Here is a 17,630-nt window from a genome sequence, read left to right as displayed (position 1 = left end):
GTCATACTTTTAGTTATGTGTGGGCATTAAATTATAGACAGATATATACACTACTATGCAGAACATCATAAAAACAGTAAACATACGAAAATGTACAGTAAACAGGGGGGGCGGGGCTAGGCTTTGACTTTTACAGGGGCCACTGCCAGTTTCAAATTGCAGCCACTCTTTTAGGGCGGTTTTGAGGGAGAGTAGGGTTTTACACTCATTCAACCCCTTGTTTGTGCCAAATCTCGTGATCAGTGCAGCTTCCTCTGGTGTTGTGATTGTGGACTTCATTTACGTTTTTGAAGTAGCACTAGCCTACTTTGACAGCCAACAACAACAACAGACAACAGGTACATGGGTGTCTTAAGTTGTGGTGTATCTTGTAGACCAGGCCCATTGCAAGTTGCTGTACCCTGTCCTGGGGTCTGTACAAGGGTCTCTGGCACAAAATATTTTCAGATGGGGGTCTGTAAACTTAATACAATTAATTTTGGGGTCTTCGATATGAAAATGTTTGAGAACCACTGGTTAAAACAACATTAAGAAACAAGTCCAACTACACGCAACCCGCAACTACCACTATGAATTGAGTACAAAGGACCCAAATGGAAACAAGCCAATGGCTTTCTTGGGTTTTTTAATTCCTATTAGCTGAACTTGTATTGAACTGTACTTTCATGTGTTTTTTTCTGCAAACTTCTAATAAAGTATTAAATCAATCAAACCAATATTTTCAAGCAACTTTACAGAAAAACAAGCCCGATGTCGCGTATAATAAGCGGACATGGCAACCCTGGTGGCGCTGGGGGGAGAAACTCCACATGATTTGCCCAGGCATGTTCTCAATCATAGATCCATCCGATAGTGTTTATTATGGCTGCCCGCTGCTTTGAGTGAAAATATGAATGAAACGGCTTAATAAAAGCAAGCACGTTGATAATGTTCATTCCGTCATGCTGATGCCTTATGGTGACACGTCATGCACAAGTCTAAATCAATATTTCCATAAATCAATTGCAACGATCGAGGGAGGGGAATGGTTTCCATTTGTACAGATTTAAACACTTAATTTGTAAACCGCGGGCTGGTTTAAAACAGCATACATTTGTAATCATTCATTGCATAATAAATTGGTTGACACGACTGTAGTAATGTATTCTGCCACTGCAGGGCTGCAAGGCCTGTACTGCTGCAGAGTCACTGTGGCCTAAAGTAGCCTAGTATATTAACCTCTAGGACTCCCTAGACGTTTTTGAGGACAGCATTTCTATTGCCATCATAAGCCAAACATTTGGGGATCCTTCCCACGTAAAAGGATCGGCTGAATTCATTCTACTTTCCGCCAGTGGTGGAAAAGGTAGGCCTACTCAGATATTTTACTTAAGTAAAAGTAGCAATACCACAATATAAAAATACTCTGTTACAAGTAAAATGCCTGTGTTCAAAATATTACTTGAGTGAAAGTGCAAAAGTATTAGCATCACAATAGACCAATTATTAGTTTACTAACATTGAGACTGGACGCACAGGTTGTTTCACGCAATCATTCAATTCCCAACCTGTTGTTTCGGGGTGCGCTGGTTTCAGCACACCCCAACCCCCTCTTGTGTGTTGGCTAGTGAGGCGCGTCCTAGTGAGACCTGATAGAATGGGTTTCATTGCACGCATACTGGTTGCACGCATACTGGTTCTTATCAGTGTGACGTCGTCTGTTATGGGGTCTTATTTAAGTACCAAAAGTAAAAGTGCTAAAATGTTTGAAAATAGCAGATCTACAAGCAAATAGTCTATGTATAAAATTGGGCTAAAGTGGTTAATGTATGTTTTATAATATAATAATGTATATCTGCAAAGTAACTAGTAACTAAAGTTTTGAAATAATTGTAGCGGAGTAAAAGCACAATATTTGCCTCTGAGATGTGGTGGAGTAGAATTGGAAGTACTCCAGTTAAGTAAAAATACCTCAACATTGTACTTATGTACAGTATTTGAGTAATGTAGCCTACTTAGTTACTTTACACCACTGCTTTCTGCCTCCTATGCAAGTCCTGATTAGGCTATGACCCCCATTATCACAGCATTCCAACTCAGCAGGATCAAAGACCATTTAGGCAACAGACAGACTAATTGGCGATATGACATCTCTGCGGCTGAAGACAAATACAAAACAAGGTTGCCACCTGGTGGACAAAATAAGACTTTTTGTATGTTGTCCCTCCCTGGTTATGGTGAACAGAGTGATTAAAAGGACATTTTGTATTGCAGTTTACGTCACCCTCACAACAGAGTGCGTCATCGACACTAGATTTCAGAAACTGGTTGTGAGGCTCACAACCAGTTTCTGAAACGTAGTTTTTCTATGGACCAACATGACGTATCGGTTAGAGTACAAGCAATATCAACACCAGATGACCCTCACCCTGGGCTGGGGCATCAGAGCCTGTGGGCCCTGTGGAAGACAGGGAGGCTTCTGCCCCAGTATGGCAAGACTTTGATGGGATAAGAGGGTTATCAGACTAATCGATTAAGTCAATTAAAAAATATATATATATATATACACACACAAACACACATCCCTGTTGTGTATGTTCTGTTGGCTTGTCGTTTTGTGTTCATTGTGATGACTTCATCCTACCAGTCATTACAGTATACAGTATATACGTAGCTGAATTGATAACATAAAATGAGAAGTTGATTGTGTTCATATTTTGGTTAGCAGATCGTCCATTTCCACTATTTTTGAAAATTGGTATGAAATTATTTAATGCATGACCCGTTCTGGCCCACTTTGATTATTTCTTTGTATGTTGAAGTTATGGGTCATATCTGCCCCGTGCAATTTTTGTTTACAAAGCTTAAAAAGCTAACAGAAATGTAACTTTTATTTACGTTCCAATGTCAAAAAACATATTTATTTGTGTGACAATTAATCAAGTAAAATGTCATGATCATGACAGCCCTAGAATCAGCGCCTGGAACATCCTGACTGGGATGAACAGTAGGGGAGACACCAAAATGAGACCAGAGGCAAATACAAGAGAGACATGTATTATTACCATGGCAAATACAACCTTGTGAGTGGTGGGCAAACAGATAACATGGTCAACGTAAATACCACCCCAATTATACAACTTTTACATGTTCATTAATTGCATGTTGGAAGGAAAACACATTTGAGAAAAGCTTCACTAAAATAAATAAAAATGATAGCAGGATAAGTGCAACTTGTGTAAAATATAAAAAAAAATGCAACTATTATGACAGATTTGGAACATTTCAGACAGAATGGCTTTTTTGAACAGCACAACACCTCTTCAATTCGGACAAATAGTACATGAATGAAATACAACATCACATCTTAAACATGAGCCTGCACAGATGTAATTAATGATGCCTTAAGAGACATAAGCTGTCATTTGATCCAGTAACCCTTAAGATTATTTATGGAATGATAATGAAGGCAGGGAGCAAAAAAATACTTTGAGACAGACTTATACAAATATATTGTCTGTAGTATGATCAAGTAGGGCGTAAATTTACAAAGAAAACTCAAAGTTAGAATATGGAGATAGGAGGTTTCTGTCCAACAACAGCGATATCATTTATGAAGTTTTAACATATTGGAAATTGGAATAGCAGTGGATATTCAGCCTCTGGAAAGCATTAGTAAACACTATTGCACTCTTCATCTGACTGGTGTAGAGCGTACGCTCAAAATGTCACAGCAGCATTCAGGTGCAATAATTTGCATTTGGTGCCCAACAGTGTGCGAGCGTTTATTTTGTTTTACGGTTAGCCTATTGACCTACTCCTGGTATACTTTACATTTACTGCTGACCATTTTCCACAGCATGCTGTTGTTTGTTTGATATTTGAAGAAGCCCTTGGATTCCAATCAGTTAAGTACAGTATGGAAATCACAAATGCCATGTCCCAAACAAGTTTGTGATGTTTGCTTTGAGTTTTGAGTTCCAAAGTTATACCATGGATAGCCTCTGTTGTTTCCTCCGCACAGATCAGCAGTGTATCTGTTATTTGTGCTCCATGGAACAACACAAAGATCATGATATGATCTCAGCTGCAGCAGAAAGGACCGAGAGACAGAAAGAGCTTAATGTGAGTCAGCAGAACATCCAGCGTAGAATCCAGGAGAGGGAGGAAGACATGAAAGACAAGAAGGTGCTTCACCAGGATGTGTCACTGTGATGGTGACCGACAATGACACCTTCTTTAAGGAAATTATCACTCCAATTTTTATATAACTTATCTGGGGTGAGGGAGCAGATCAGACACTGGCAGGAACATGAAATGTAAAAAGTAGTTGTACTCTAAAAGTAATCTACTCAAAAATTTGAAGAAAAAATAAAAATAAAAGAAGAAAAAAATAGGAACGTGAAATGAGTGGGGCTGAAGACATGAGAAAGCTTGTGGAGCAGGAGATTGAGCTGAGGAGACTTGCTGAGCCAATACCCATGCCTATACTTAACCATAATCAACATGGACTTACCTAACAAAATGTATTAAACCACATTAGCCACTTTTGTTGTGCAACAAAAAGCGAAAAATAGCCAACCTACATTCTGCTACATTCTATATTTTAGCCTATCTAATGACGTGCTCAAAATAGGGACACCAGGTTGAACGTGGTTAAACCCATGCCTGAACTTGATGTAGCTTTTCCATGGAGGGGTATCCTCTCAAGCCAGACAACTATTTCACAGTTTCTGAATGCTACACAGTAATTATCCCTCCTGAAAGACGGGCACGGAAGCTCTCATCTGTTCATCGTTTCCATTCACGAAAATATATTTTAAAATATGTTTTTGAATTTCCATTTCTGCAAAGCAACAAGCGACTAATGGATGGGTAACCAGCGGTAAACTTAAGGTAATAACATTAAATCTCCACTATGTAACTATTTAAGTGAGTAAAATATTATTTTAACCAATCTGTATGGTAGAGTATGTTAATGCAATACAACTAACACAACTGTGGTGAAAGTCTACCTGCTTTTCCATTGAGAAATGTAGATTCTGTGGTAGGGTATGACAACTGGTTTATAAGCAGTATTGCCTGAAGGTTACAATTCAATTTCTAAGTAAGTAGGTGTGCTCTTTTAGCTCATTGTTAATCATTTCTGAGCTTCCACGGGAACATGGTTTCAAATCTCAGGTAGGACGATTGGAAGTTACAGATTGTAGCTGTAATGTTTCATTTAGCCTACTGTACAGTAGATGCTTGTGTTCCAGCATGAAGTTAACTTCACAGGAAATGTCCATGCTGGTGTCACCTAAAGGGAACACGCTAATGTTATTAGCTTCAGCTATTCGGCTATCTAACATCTAATAATTCTATTGGTAGACAGACATGATTTGGTCGATATGGTCTGTCATTTGGTCCAGACTTCCTTTATTTTCCATGTACTGTAGGTGTAGATAACAGTGACACACTGATCAAAATAGCAAATTCTTGAATATTCTACAGTTGTATTCATTTGTACATGTTATAATGGTGAAGATCAATAATTTAGCTGGGGATCCCCTAGAATCAGGACTATTGGGTGTCCCTGGACCCCACATTGTCAGTAGAGCACTTGTCTTTAGACCGCAAGGTCTTGGCTTCGATCCCAGGCACCGCTAACTCAGCTTGTGAGTAGTGTGGGGGTCTAGTGCATTGAAAAGGGAACCAACACTATCCCTCTCGGCCGATATCAACAATAAGCCACTTACTTACAATTAAATCGAAGACTGGACTGCTATTTAAAAAGGTAAATGTGACAGATTAAACATTCCTTCCATTTCACTTTCCCCCCTGAATACATATGTAATTAATGCAATCTACTGTATGATTAGTAAGTCAGAAACGAGAAGTACATGCAGACTCAAGATGTCTGGCTGAACAAGAAAATTGCAGTCTCATATTTTACTGTCAGAGTATGAATGTTACATTTTGCAAGGTGGAATGTCTGTTAGCATTGCTTCATTGATATTGCTCGATGTAGGAAGAAAGACATTTGTTATGGACTCGAAAAGAAGCTACATTGATTTACGTTAATGCACTGTAACCCCATGTCTAACTGGCTGCCTTAGCATTTTGATTGTTGCTGTAGTTTGATTAATTAGTAAACTGCCACTGTTCTTGTATCATTAGTCTGTTTTACACAACAGGGCCAAAGGGGCTAACCAGGGCTTACACTTGTAAACAACTTCCCTCAAAACAGTATTTCTGTGATTTACTGATTTACTAATAGCCGATCTACAAGCTCAGCACGCTTCGCAACGTGCGGTCAGCTGGTAGATCGGCTATTTTAGCTAATTTGGAACATTCTTTAAAGTGAAAGTGGTTACGTCTCTCTGTGGGTTTTATAGATATTTAGTCAATGAAAAGTATTAAAAAGAGCTTGTGAGTAAATCCTAACTACATTGGATCCATTGGAACACATGGAATACTCTTTTCCATTTCTTGAAAGATGAGTAGTTTTGGACATACAAGGTTTCCACCCGACATCTTTCTACCAACAAACTTCTCTCAGTTGGAACTTGGGCCATAGGGAAACAAAATAAACAAACAAACAAACAACAGAGCTCTGAATATTGTGTCTTAGTCATTTCAAATGTAGACTTGGGGGTCCCGTTTAACCCTGCTGTTGCAACCTATTGCAACTCCGTCATCATTTGACTTCACTTGCGTTTAGAAGGGACAGGTGGAATCGTGCAGCTCAGAAATCCATCATGGATCCCATGGATCCATCCTCTCCTCCTTTAAGTTTCTTTTCCTGAGACTCTGACCAGGCCTTGTTAATGGTCCTCTTCATCTCGTCATCTCCCTCCGAGTAAATCTTCTTCAACATAGTCATGAGGCCCTCGCTGGGGTCTGCGTTCTCATCCACAGCAGGTTTACTGATGGAGGAGAGAGAGAGGTTAGGGTTGTCTTAGTGGTTCATTTCTGTCCATTATCTACCACTCAGTCCCCCTAGCATACAGAAGTGGTAAGGCATCTCAATGTAATTTGTGTGCATGCATGTTGACATCAAATTCAAAAATCTGTGAAACTTACTCTTTCTCTTTAGACTGCCTTTCCACCTGTGTTAGACAGTCCCACTTCTTGACCGCTTGCTTCTTGCCCATAACCAAGACCATGTCTGTCTTTATCTATAGAATAGAATGATGATTACACAATAAAATAAACATATTTTGAAGTTGTAGAGTCTAAAGCAGTGGCGCTGGAAGTCATTTATTCCAAGGGGGGCTGGGCTGGTGCTTCCCACCACCAGGGGGGCTGCAGCCCCTACAGTCCCCCCTTTCCCACGCCACTGGTCTAAAGTGCATGAGTCAAATGAAATAGCAAATGTTTGTGATTTATTAATTGTTATCTGTATTCATGTCTGATGTTTACCGATACATTTTAATGTTAACATTTTTAATTTCAATGTGTTGAATTCAAAATGTTCCCTTTCATTTTTGACGTCCTCAAATACTGTACATTAAATTTTAATAGGCCTGTCACAATTATTACATAATCGCCCAATCATTTGAGATAATCCCAATTACTTGCATAATCCCAATTATCGTTTTCATGTTGAAATGTTCATACATTTTCAAAAAGTAGCAGAAATAGCAGATCTACAAGCTCACAATAAGTCATATTGCGATGCATTGTGTGGATCTGCCAGTTCCACTATTTTTGTTTTAATTTTTTTTTAAAGTATAAAGTTATGAAATGTCAGCCATTTCTTTGTATATTCGAGTTATTTGTCATAACTGCCCTGTGGGATTTTTGCTTAAGAAGCCTAAAAGGCAAAGAGAAATGTAATTTTTTATCTACGTGTATGTTCCAATGTTCAACGTCCAAAACATAATTACATCGTTAATCGCAATTATTTGTATGACAATGAATTTATCGTCCCGTAAAAATGTCATGATCGTGACATCCCTGAATTCGTTTACAGACACATTCTGTATGTCTGGCAGATTGTGTATATTGGAATGGACAGTAAAAGCATCACGTGCTGCTAGTGTTGACTCACTAGGAAAACACCACAAGCCATGCCACTGATAGCTTGGTTTATTCGCATCAAGATAAATGATTCAACCCAGAGAGGACAATTAGGACCGAGGTCTGCTAAATGCCTAAATTGTAGGTAAAGAAAAAGAAAGTGTAAACTGTGTCTTCCTCTGGACGCACACAAAAGACCAGATTTACAAAGCCGTTTGTGCCTCATGTCAGATGCATTATAGATCTAGAAACATGCACATCATTTATCAAACGAGAGCACGGTCCTGGCCCGGACGGCTGGGGTAGCGGTCCAGGCACCTAAGCTGCTAATGCAGGGTTCGAATCCCGATCCTGATGACCCCATTTCCTGTCAGTCTACTACACTATCAATAAAGGCAGAAAAGCCCCAAAAATACCTTTAAAAAATACATATACCACGGTCCTGTAAGTGCAGTTTGCTTTTCAACTTCAGAACATGTCCGTCCTTAATTTAAATGCTTTTAAGGCAGGCTTGTACAAATAATAGGATACTGCATTCCACTGGATTTAACGTGAGGTTATGGGTGAAAACCACGGACATGTTTTTGTTCCTTTAAATTGACTGATAGTGTTTGGGGATTGGGGCTCCATTCACCTTTTTACAGCTGTCCTTTGGATCGATGGGGCACAGCAGATTTGTCATTGTCATCTGGTGGTTCTTCCCCTCTAGATCTTTCACCAGCAAAGAGAACGACCTGGTGGGAAGAGTAAGAACAGATAACAACTGTACTGTCAGGCACAATGCAGGAAACAGACAACAGAAAGGAAAGAAAAACGAATTGTTATTGTAATACCCTGATGATGATGTTGATGTCTAAGGAGGCGAACAAATATTTATATGTAGTCTATAATGTTAGTAATGCTATTAAGAGCTGAATCAATCACCTAGAAAATAGAAACATACTGAGACAAAATAACTCAAGAACGGAAAGGGGAATTCCATGAAACTTGGTGGGAATGATCAATAGGCTGCTGGAAGAGAAGATTAATTTATGGTCAAAAGGTCAAAGGTGTTAGAAATTTACATACTGTATTAGCACATCACCTTACCTCTCTGTAAAGCTAACCTCCACATTTTCGGAGGGAATCTTGTGCACGTCCTTCAACGTAATGTAAATCTTTACATATTTGTCTGACTGGTCCCAGCCTGCAATGAAAATGCACAAGTGTAAATGATTTAATTTGAAATCTCTCTCATGCATGGACTTACTTTAGTCATGCACGAGACTAAAGCACAGCTACGCAACTAACTAGCCGGTGCCTAACCAGAAAAATAGATCCATACCATAGTTGGTGATCTTGACTGCGTATGCTGCTTTTGTGGATGCAGTCGGGTCGGCCTCTCTTCTGGCCTGTTGCTCCTTCTGTTGCCGTTTGGCTGCGATCTCCTTCTCAACCTTCTTCTGCTCCTGTTTCAGCAGCTCCTGCACTCTGGTCCTCTCTGCCTTCTCTAGGAGGGACCCCAGCTCCTGCAGGTCTGCCTCCAGCTGGTTGATCTATGTATGAGACCAGGCGTGGTGGTGGGGATAAAAAGCTGATTAATAGCCCAACAACAACAAATACTATTCTGAGAGAGAGAGAATAAGTGACAGGATTTAAGAACATTAGAAAGAAAGGCAACATTATTAGTATAAAAAACAGATGACAAAGGTGGTGAATCTACCTATTCTTACCGTAACGGTGATGTTACTGTGCACAGGCTCTAAAGCAGTGGTTCTCAACCTTTTCAGGCCGTGACCCCCAAAAATAATCATATTTGAACTGGGGACTCCCTGACATGCACTTGGAATTGTAGGAGTTGAGTCATTACATTTCGTTTGACTCTGATAAATACTGTGAGAATAGCCGATCTACAGTTGTGAACTTGTAGATCGGCTATTTTCACAATGTTTGCCTCTTTCTTATATTATTTGACAATTTGGCCAATGCTTGACCAGTTTTTATAAGATAGTTTGTTGTTGATTACTTTTGATGAAGTAATGGTCTTTTTTCCTTCTTATTTTTTAAGGTATTAAAAGGGTCTTAAAAGCCGTTAAATTGTCACTTCACTGTCATCTGGGGACCCTCCCCAAAATCATGTGGGGACCCCCTGGGGGTCCCGACCCACAGGTTGAGAACCACTGCTCTAAAGGGCTCCCATAACCTTAGCTAGTAGTATGGCTAGGAGAGCTAGCTTCTTTAGCATCAGTCACATCACAGGATTTTGAGAGCACATATCAGCACGGATTCTGCAGTATATTAACCACACTCGTGGTTTACATAATGTGTCAATGGGTACCATACTACTACGCTAACCCTGCTAACGGACATTAGCTTCAGCTCATTGCCATTCATGAGGTTCCATGTGAATGAAATGCAGCCACGACGAGCTAACAAGAAAGCTAACGTCATTTTTGTCTTTCAGTTTCAATAACTGTCTGGTACGTAAAACAACAACAACCAAAAACAGTGTATTGACTATTTACCTGTTCGGTTAGGTCCATTTTGTAATATATTGTTAGGGTTGTTGCTTGCTAAAGGACTGAAGTGCGTACAATACGTTTAACTGTTACTGCACTGCAGTGTTGGTCGGGTCGAGCACTTCTACAGGTCGTACCGCGTACAGTGTTGCCAGATTTTGCGAGAGAAACAAGCAACCAGGTGTATGAAAACAAGCCCAAAAGAAGCATGTGAGCACTTTAAACATAATGCATACATTGGCTATTTGAAAATAGCCAATCTACAAGCTCGGTGCGACGCGTTGTGAGCTTGTAGATCTGCTATTTTCACCACATAAAAGAAAATCTTAAGACATTTTGAAAAATGTGGAATATTTTTGAAACATTTTAACAACACAAATCTTGTATGGTGTCCCTGCCTGGCATAAAATATTTTCAGATGGGGTCTGCATACAAACACATATTCATTTGGGGGTCCTTGACATGAAAATGTTTGAGAAACACTGGATAAACAACATTAGGAGACAAGCCCAAATAAGCAACTACACTTTACACTTTATGCTATTCATCAAAAATTTGGAATACCCTACCAAAAGGAGTAAAGGAGTGTAAAACCCTACTCACTTTCAAAACTGCCCTAAAGATACACCTTCAGGAGGCTGCAATTCGAAAATGGCCCCTGTCTAAGTCTTAACTTACCCCCCCTACCCCCCCCCCCCCTCTCTCATTTTCTTCTTTTGTATATATATTTTTCACTCTTCATACCAGTAACCTGTAAGCTGATTGTATGACATTCTGTATAGTAGTGTGTATATCTGTCTCAGACTGTCTGTCTCTTATGTCATCATGATTTGTGTGCATGGGGTTCTCATCTTAAACAAGCTCAGTGCTTAATGAGTCTTCCAGTTTAGTAGACCTTGTATTGTGAATTTGTACTTCCATGTACTGTTATTCTCATGTCTTACTAAACAAAAGTACATCAATCAATCAATCAATCAACCACACAACTTTACAGAAAAACAAGCCCAAAGTCGCTTATAATAAACCGACATGGCAACACTGGTTGTAACATCAATAATGTTCCTACCCTGGTCGTTACTCTTTAATGTAGTTCTGCCCAGCCTGCGTCACCATGCAGCCGCAGTACCCGTGGAAAGCCTCTTGTTTCTGTTATCCACTATGCAAAATTATTTATTCACAAACAAAAATGATCCAAATCAATACCTAACTTTTGCGCCCATTTCCCAGCCAGCACGCCCACGTGGGTCCCATATGGGTTCAAGGTGGGCTAAACCATATGGGCCCCATGTCGGCATGTCAGCGGGATCCACTTGGGTCCCATCTGGGATGCCCATGTGGGCCTTACGTGGGTACTACCTGGGCCCCACATGGGCCCCATGTGGGCTTTTAGGTGGGTTCTACCTGGGCCCCATGTGGGCTTTAGGTGGGTACTACCTGGGCCCCATGTGGGCTTTAGGTGGGTTCTACCTGGGCCCCACAAGGGCCCCATGTGGGCTTTAGGTGGGTACTACCTGGGCCCCATGTGGGCTTTAGGTGGGTTCTACCTGGGCCCCACATGGGCCCCATGTGGGCTTTAGGTGGGTACTACCTGGGCCCCATGTGGGCTTTAGGTGGGTACTACCTGGGCCCCACATGGGCCCCATGTGGGCTTTAGGTGGGTTCCACCGGGGCCCTAGGTGGGTCCCTTATGGTTTCAAGGTGGGCTAAACCATATGGGCCCCATGTCGGCATGTCAGCGGGATCCACTTGGGTCCCATCTGGGATGCCCATGTGGGCCTTACGTGGGTACTACCTGGGCCCCACATGGGCCCCATGTGGGCTTTAGGTGGGTTCCACCGGGGCCCTAGGTGGGTCCCTTATGGTTTCAAGGTGGGCTAAACCATATGGGCCCCATGTCGGCATGTCAGCGGGATCCACTTGGGTCCCATCTGGGATGCCCATGTGGGCCTTACGTGGGTACTACCTGGGCCCCACATGGGCCCCATGTGGGCTTTTAGGTGGGTTCTGCCTGGGCCCCACATGGGCCCCATGTGGGCTTTAGGTGGGTTCTACCTGGGCCCCAGGTGGGCCCCAACTAGGCAAGTCTATGTGGGACCGAGGTGGGTCCCAACTGGGATGCCCATGTGGGCTTTAGGTGGGTTCTACCTGGGCCCCAGGTGGGCCCCAACTAGGCAAGTCTATATGGGACAGAGGTGGGTCCTAACTGGGTTTGTTTGTGCAATGGTTCCTTTGATTTCCAACGTGGGTCCTAATAAGATTTAAATATAAATAAAATAGATTAAGCAGCAAACATGAACCGTGTTAATTCTTGTAAACACACCTAAAATAAAAATTGGGTATAACATTTTACACGTCTTCAGTTTTACCAGGATGAAAATAGACAATATATATTTTGACAAATTTATTAAAAACAATATTACAAGATAATGAAAATACAAATGGAAATAAATATAGCAGTAGTGTAAAGGTGCAGGAAGAGAAGGCACACACATTAAACGTGCAAGTGTACATACAGTATATACATAAAATCACAAAAATGCAACATAATATTCTGACAATGCTCCACAGAGACTATTAACAGAACAAAATATAAGAATAAAAATGGTCCAAAAAAATTTATAAATAGTGTATAAGAGGTGCATCAAAAACTTCCCTTGTCCATGTAACAGGGCAGAGGGATTCTGAGATCCAGTTTCATGTTGCAGATGAATCTGGGCCCTATGTGTACGTGGGTGTCTCTTGAGCCTTTCTGTTTAAATCCCCAGTGACAGAACCAACCAAGTATTGTGCTGCTAAGGGGAGAGAAAGAGAGACAGAGACTTTGTCTACTAGGGTGGTGCATCATCCAGTTGTGGAAGCTGTCTCTGAGCTCAAACTCTGTTTCCACCTCTATCACAAGCCCCAGTGAACCACTTGGAGAGAGCCTTCTCTGCATCCTTGTGTTCTTCAGTCCTCCTAATAGAAATGACAAGAAGCCAACTGTTAGAAATTATAGAATTATGAAACTTTCCATTACTGTATATGCTGTGGCATGCCTTCTACTGGTATACATCAAATTAATCTCTCACACACACACACACACACACACACACACACACACACACACACACACACACACACACACACACACACACACACACACACACACACACACACACACACACACACACACACACACACACACACAATGATTCACCAAGACAAGCAGGAAGAATGCCCAAACTGAGCAGCATAAAACAGCATGAAAATAAAGTTTAGCTTGAGAACAGAGTAATGCACAATCTACTACTTAAAGAGATCAGTACTGCATTTAAATATTTACTTACTTAGTTATGAAAGCAGAAATCCATCACAAGGCAATCCTCCTCCCTGCTTTGCTCCTTGAGTCCTTTGTCAGTTTAAATTTGAATTTAGTGGACAAACAGAGGGGGCCTTTAGGACCCAAAGCAAACAGGACCTTTAGCTGTCCTTAGAAATGCCTGAGCAAATAAACAATAAATAAATAACAATAAAATACTAACTGAAAACTAAATACAATGGCCTTGCCTGTCTTAAGTAAAGTGTGTAATACTGCATTAAAGCAAACATCACCAGCCTTTATAAACATAACCTGTGCTGATGTAAACATTCGACTTTCTAAATGAACACCCAAGCTCTCTCTCTCACACACACACACACACACACACACACACACACACACACACACACACACACACACACACACACACACACACACACACACACACACACACACACACACACACACACACACAGCTCTGTTCAACACAATGCTGTACCCCCTCCAACTGTACTTCTTGTTTTCATTATGTTTTAAAAAAGACTCTCTGTCTTTCTAAAAGGAAGATATGTGTGTCCCCACTGCTGCCTAAGCCAAGAAACAAGGCTTTACAAAAAATATAACTAACTGAAACAGGATTGTGTATTTTCAAAGTTAACTAAAACAATCTATCTGAAAAAGAGCTTGTAGGTTATAAAAAAAAAAAAATCCATATTACAATAAAAAATTAAAACTTTAAAGAAATAAATAAACTAAACCACCCACCCCTCCAAACCCAGACTAGTCTGGCATGCCTTGAAGTGATAATTTGAATACCCATTGTTCCATTGTTGCTATCTGTGTGTGACCCCCACAGGGTCACACTCAGATAGGGCCATTAACAGGCAGTCAGGGGGAGGGGATTTAGTCTGGACTTGAACAGGATAATACAAATGTAGTTTGACTTGAAGCAGCACATGTAACTGAAAGAAAGCAGAAAGCTCTGAATCCACAAGCTTATGAACAAATTGTATTATCATTGCTCCCTATCACAAACGACACATTTATACTTGTTAAAATCTAAGAAAAAGTGAGTTGGGCTTTAACCACTTAACCCTTAGTAAACTTGTACTTGGTCTGCTCTTTTTTCCCCCTCTACACCAAACCTCTTTGCCAAAAATAGCCGATCTACAAGCTTGAGCTTGTAGATTGGTTTATTAGCCAGGGATCCTTTTAATGGTTACCAGTTAAACGGTTAACAGTTAAACAGTTAACCTGCCATGGCCATCTTTAATAAATAAAAACAAATACTTAAATACTTAAAAATACAATGTAATGTCCAATCTGTATGGTAGAGTATGTTCATACAATATAACTTATACTATATATATAATTGGGGTGGTTGCATTTAGTCTCCCTGCTCTTCTATTGAGACATTTCGATTGTGTCAAAGGTCATGTCTCATCTAGACACAGGATCTGACACAAATTCTGACCTGATGGCCAAGATTGAAATCATCCCCTGAACAGGCAGGCTCTATCTTAATGGTAAAATATGTCAGCACTTGTGCAGGAAACTGGGTTAAAATCTGGGGTAGAAGAGGAAGATATAGTACAACTTAAAATGGGGTTGAATAGTTTGTCCGTCTTTGTGAGCTTGTATATTGGCTGTTTTTGGCATTAGTGTTTAGTTTGGCAGTGGTAAAACAAAAAACAAAAACAAATCTGTTTACACATTATTCGATTTATAGTGTGTGTTCCAACCCATGCCCAGTTAGCCCATATGTACATGTCAGTTAGCCAGCATGTACACCACGTGGGAATCACATGGGCTTCCCCGCTTCCAACCCATGCCGGTTAGCCCACATGCAGACCACACAGGAACCACGTGGGCTTGCCCGCTTCCAACCCATGCCGGTTAGCCCACATGCAGCCCACGCGGGAACCACGTGGGCTTGCCCGCTTCCAACCCATGCCCAGTTAGCCCACATGCAGCCCACGCGGGAACCACGTGGGCTTGCCCGCTTCCAACCCATGCCGGTTAGCCCACATGCAGCCCACGCGGGAACCACGTAGGCTTTGCCCGCTTCCAACCCATGCCGGTTAGCCCACATGCAGCCCACGCGGGAACCACGTGGGCTTGCCCGCTTCCAACCCATGCCGGTTAGCCCACATGCAGCCCACGCGGGAACCACGTGGGCTTGCCCGCTTCCAACCCATGCCGGTTAGCCCACATGCAGACCACACAGGAACCACGTGGGCTTGCCCGCTTCCAACCCATGCCGGTTAGCCCACATGCAGCCCACGCGGGAACCACGTGGGCTTGCCCGCTTCCAACCCATGCCCAGTTAGCCCACATGCAGCCCACGCGGGAACCACGTGGGCTTGCCCGCTTCCAACCCATGCCGGTTAGCCCACATGCAGCCCACGCGGGAACCACGTAGGCTTTGCCCGCTTCCAACCCATGCCGGTTAGCCCACATGCAGCCCACGCGGGAACCACGTGGGCTTGCCCGCTTCCAACCCACGCCCAGTTAGTCCACATGCAGCCCACGTGGGAACCACGTGGGCTTGCCCGCTTCCAACCCACGCCCAGTTAGCCCACATGCAGCCCACGCGGGAACCACGTGGGCTTGCCCGCTTCCAACCCATGCCGGTTAGCCCACATGCAGCCCACGCGGGAACCACGTGGGATTGCCCGCTTCCAACCCATGCCGGTTAGCCCACATGCAGCCCACGCGGGAACCACGTGGGCTTGCCCTCTTCCAACCCATGCCGGTTAGCCCACATGCAGCCCACGCGGGAACCACGTGGGCTTGCCCGCTTCCAACCCATGCCGGTTAGCCCACATGCAGCCCACGCGGGAACCACGTGGGCTTGCCCGCTTCCAACCCATGCCGGTTAGCCCACATGCAGCCCACTCGGGAACCACGTGGGCTTGCCCGCTTCCAACCCAAGCCCAGTTAGCCCACATGCAGCCCACGCGGGAACCACGTGGGCTTGCCCGCTTCCAACCCATGCCGGTTAGCCCACATGCAGCCCACGCGGGAACCACGTGGGCTTGCCCGCTTCCAACCCACGCCCAGTTAGCCCACATGCAGCCCACGCGGGAACCACGTGGGCTTGCCCGCTTCCAACCCACGCCCAGTTAGCCCACATGCAGCCCACGCGGGAACCACGTGGGCTTGCCCGCTTCCAACCCACGCCCAGTTAGCCCACATGCAGCCCACCTGGGACCCTCATAATTTGCCCAGTTCAAACCCATGCCCACTTGGTACCCAAGTAGCCCGCATTGGGCCCATATGGGTCCCACGTGGGCGTGCTGGCTGGGTTCCTGCTCCTCAAATCGTGGAATTTGGTAAAAATAAATAAATAATCAAAATTGAAATTAAAAAAGAAAAACAACTGTTGAAATTGTATAACTATTTGCAAACAAACCTCAATCCAATGATATTATTTGTTTAGCCTCTCTCTCTCTCTGTGTATCCGGTACACACACACACACACACACACACACACACACACACACACACACACACACACACACACACACACACACACACACACACACACACACACACACACACACACACACACACACATATGACGTCATAGGTGATTGACGTTAGACTGGCTTCAAGCTCTACTCTGATAATGGGTACAGGAAGCACTAATAAATGACAGCTACATGTGTCTGTGAGGCATGAGTGCCTACGTCATCATTAAGTCACGACAAGTCATCTCTGTAGCCAGCAGCTGTATAAGTGTGGTGAAATTACCACACTTTAAACATAACCTGTCAGTTTTTATTTTGTCTATGAGTAAGGAGCCTGTGCCCTTTACATTCCCTGAAGCAGGGGGCATTGGTCAGAGT

The 17,630-nt window shown here is 42.8% G+C and overlaps 1 protein-coding gene across 1 annotated transcript; it reads right to left on the bottom strand.

The window, feature by feature from the left end:
• Positions 1-5,893: 5,893 nt before the first annotated feature.
• cacybp (calcyclin binding protein) lies at positions 5,894-10,618 on the bottom strand. Its single transcript, XM_080440665.1, has 6 exons — positions 10,488-10,618; positions 9,308-9,518; positions 9,073-9,169; positions 8,618-8,717; positions 7,045-7,139; positions 5,894-6,887 (listed from the first exon to the last, which is right to left on the bottom strand). The coding sequence occupies exons 1-6, from the start codon at positions 10,503-10,505 to the stop codon at positions 6,707-6,709; spliced, it is 702 nt and encodes a 233-aa protein (XP_080296791.1). The 5' UTR covers positions 10,506-10,618; the 3' UTR covers positions 5,894-6,706.
• Positions 10,619-17,630: the final 7,012 nt, after the last annotated feature.

This window comes from Gymnoscopelus braueri (assembly GCF_963280865.1).
Source record: "Gymnoscopelus braueri genome assembly, chromosome: 10".
NCBI classification, from domain to species: domain Eukaryota; kingdom Metazoa; phylum Chordata; class Actinopteri; order Myctophiformes; family Myctophidae; genus Gymnoscopelus; species Gymnoscopelus braueri.
The sequence above is the reverse complement of the archived record's forward strand: the minus strand, read 5'-3'. Positions and strand labels throughout refer to the sequence as shown.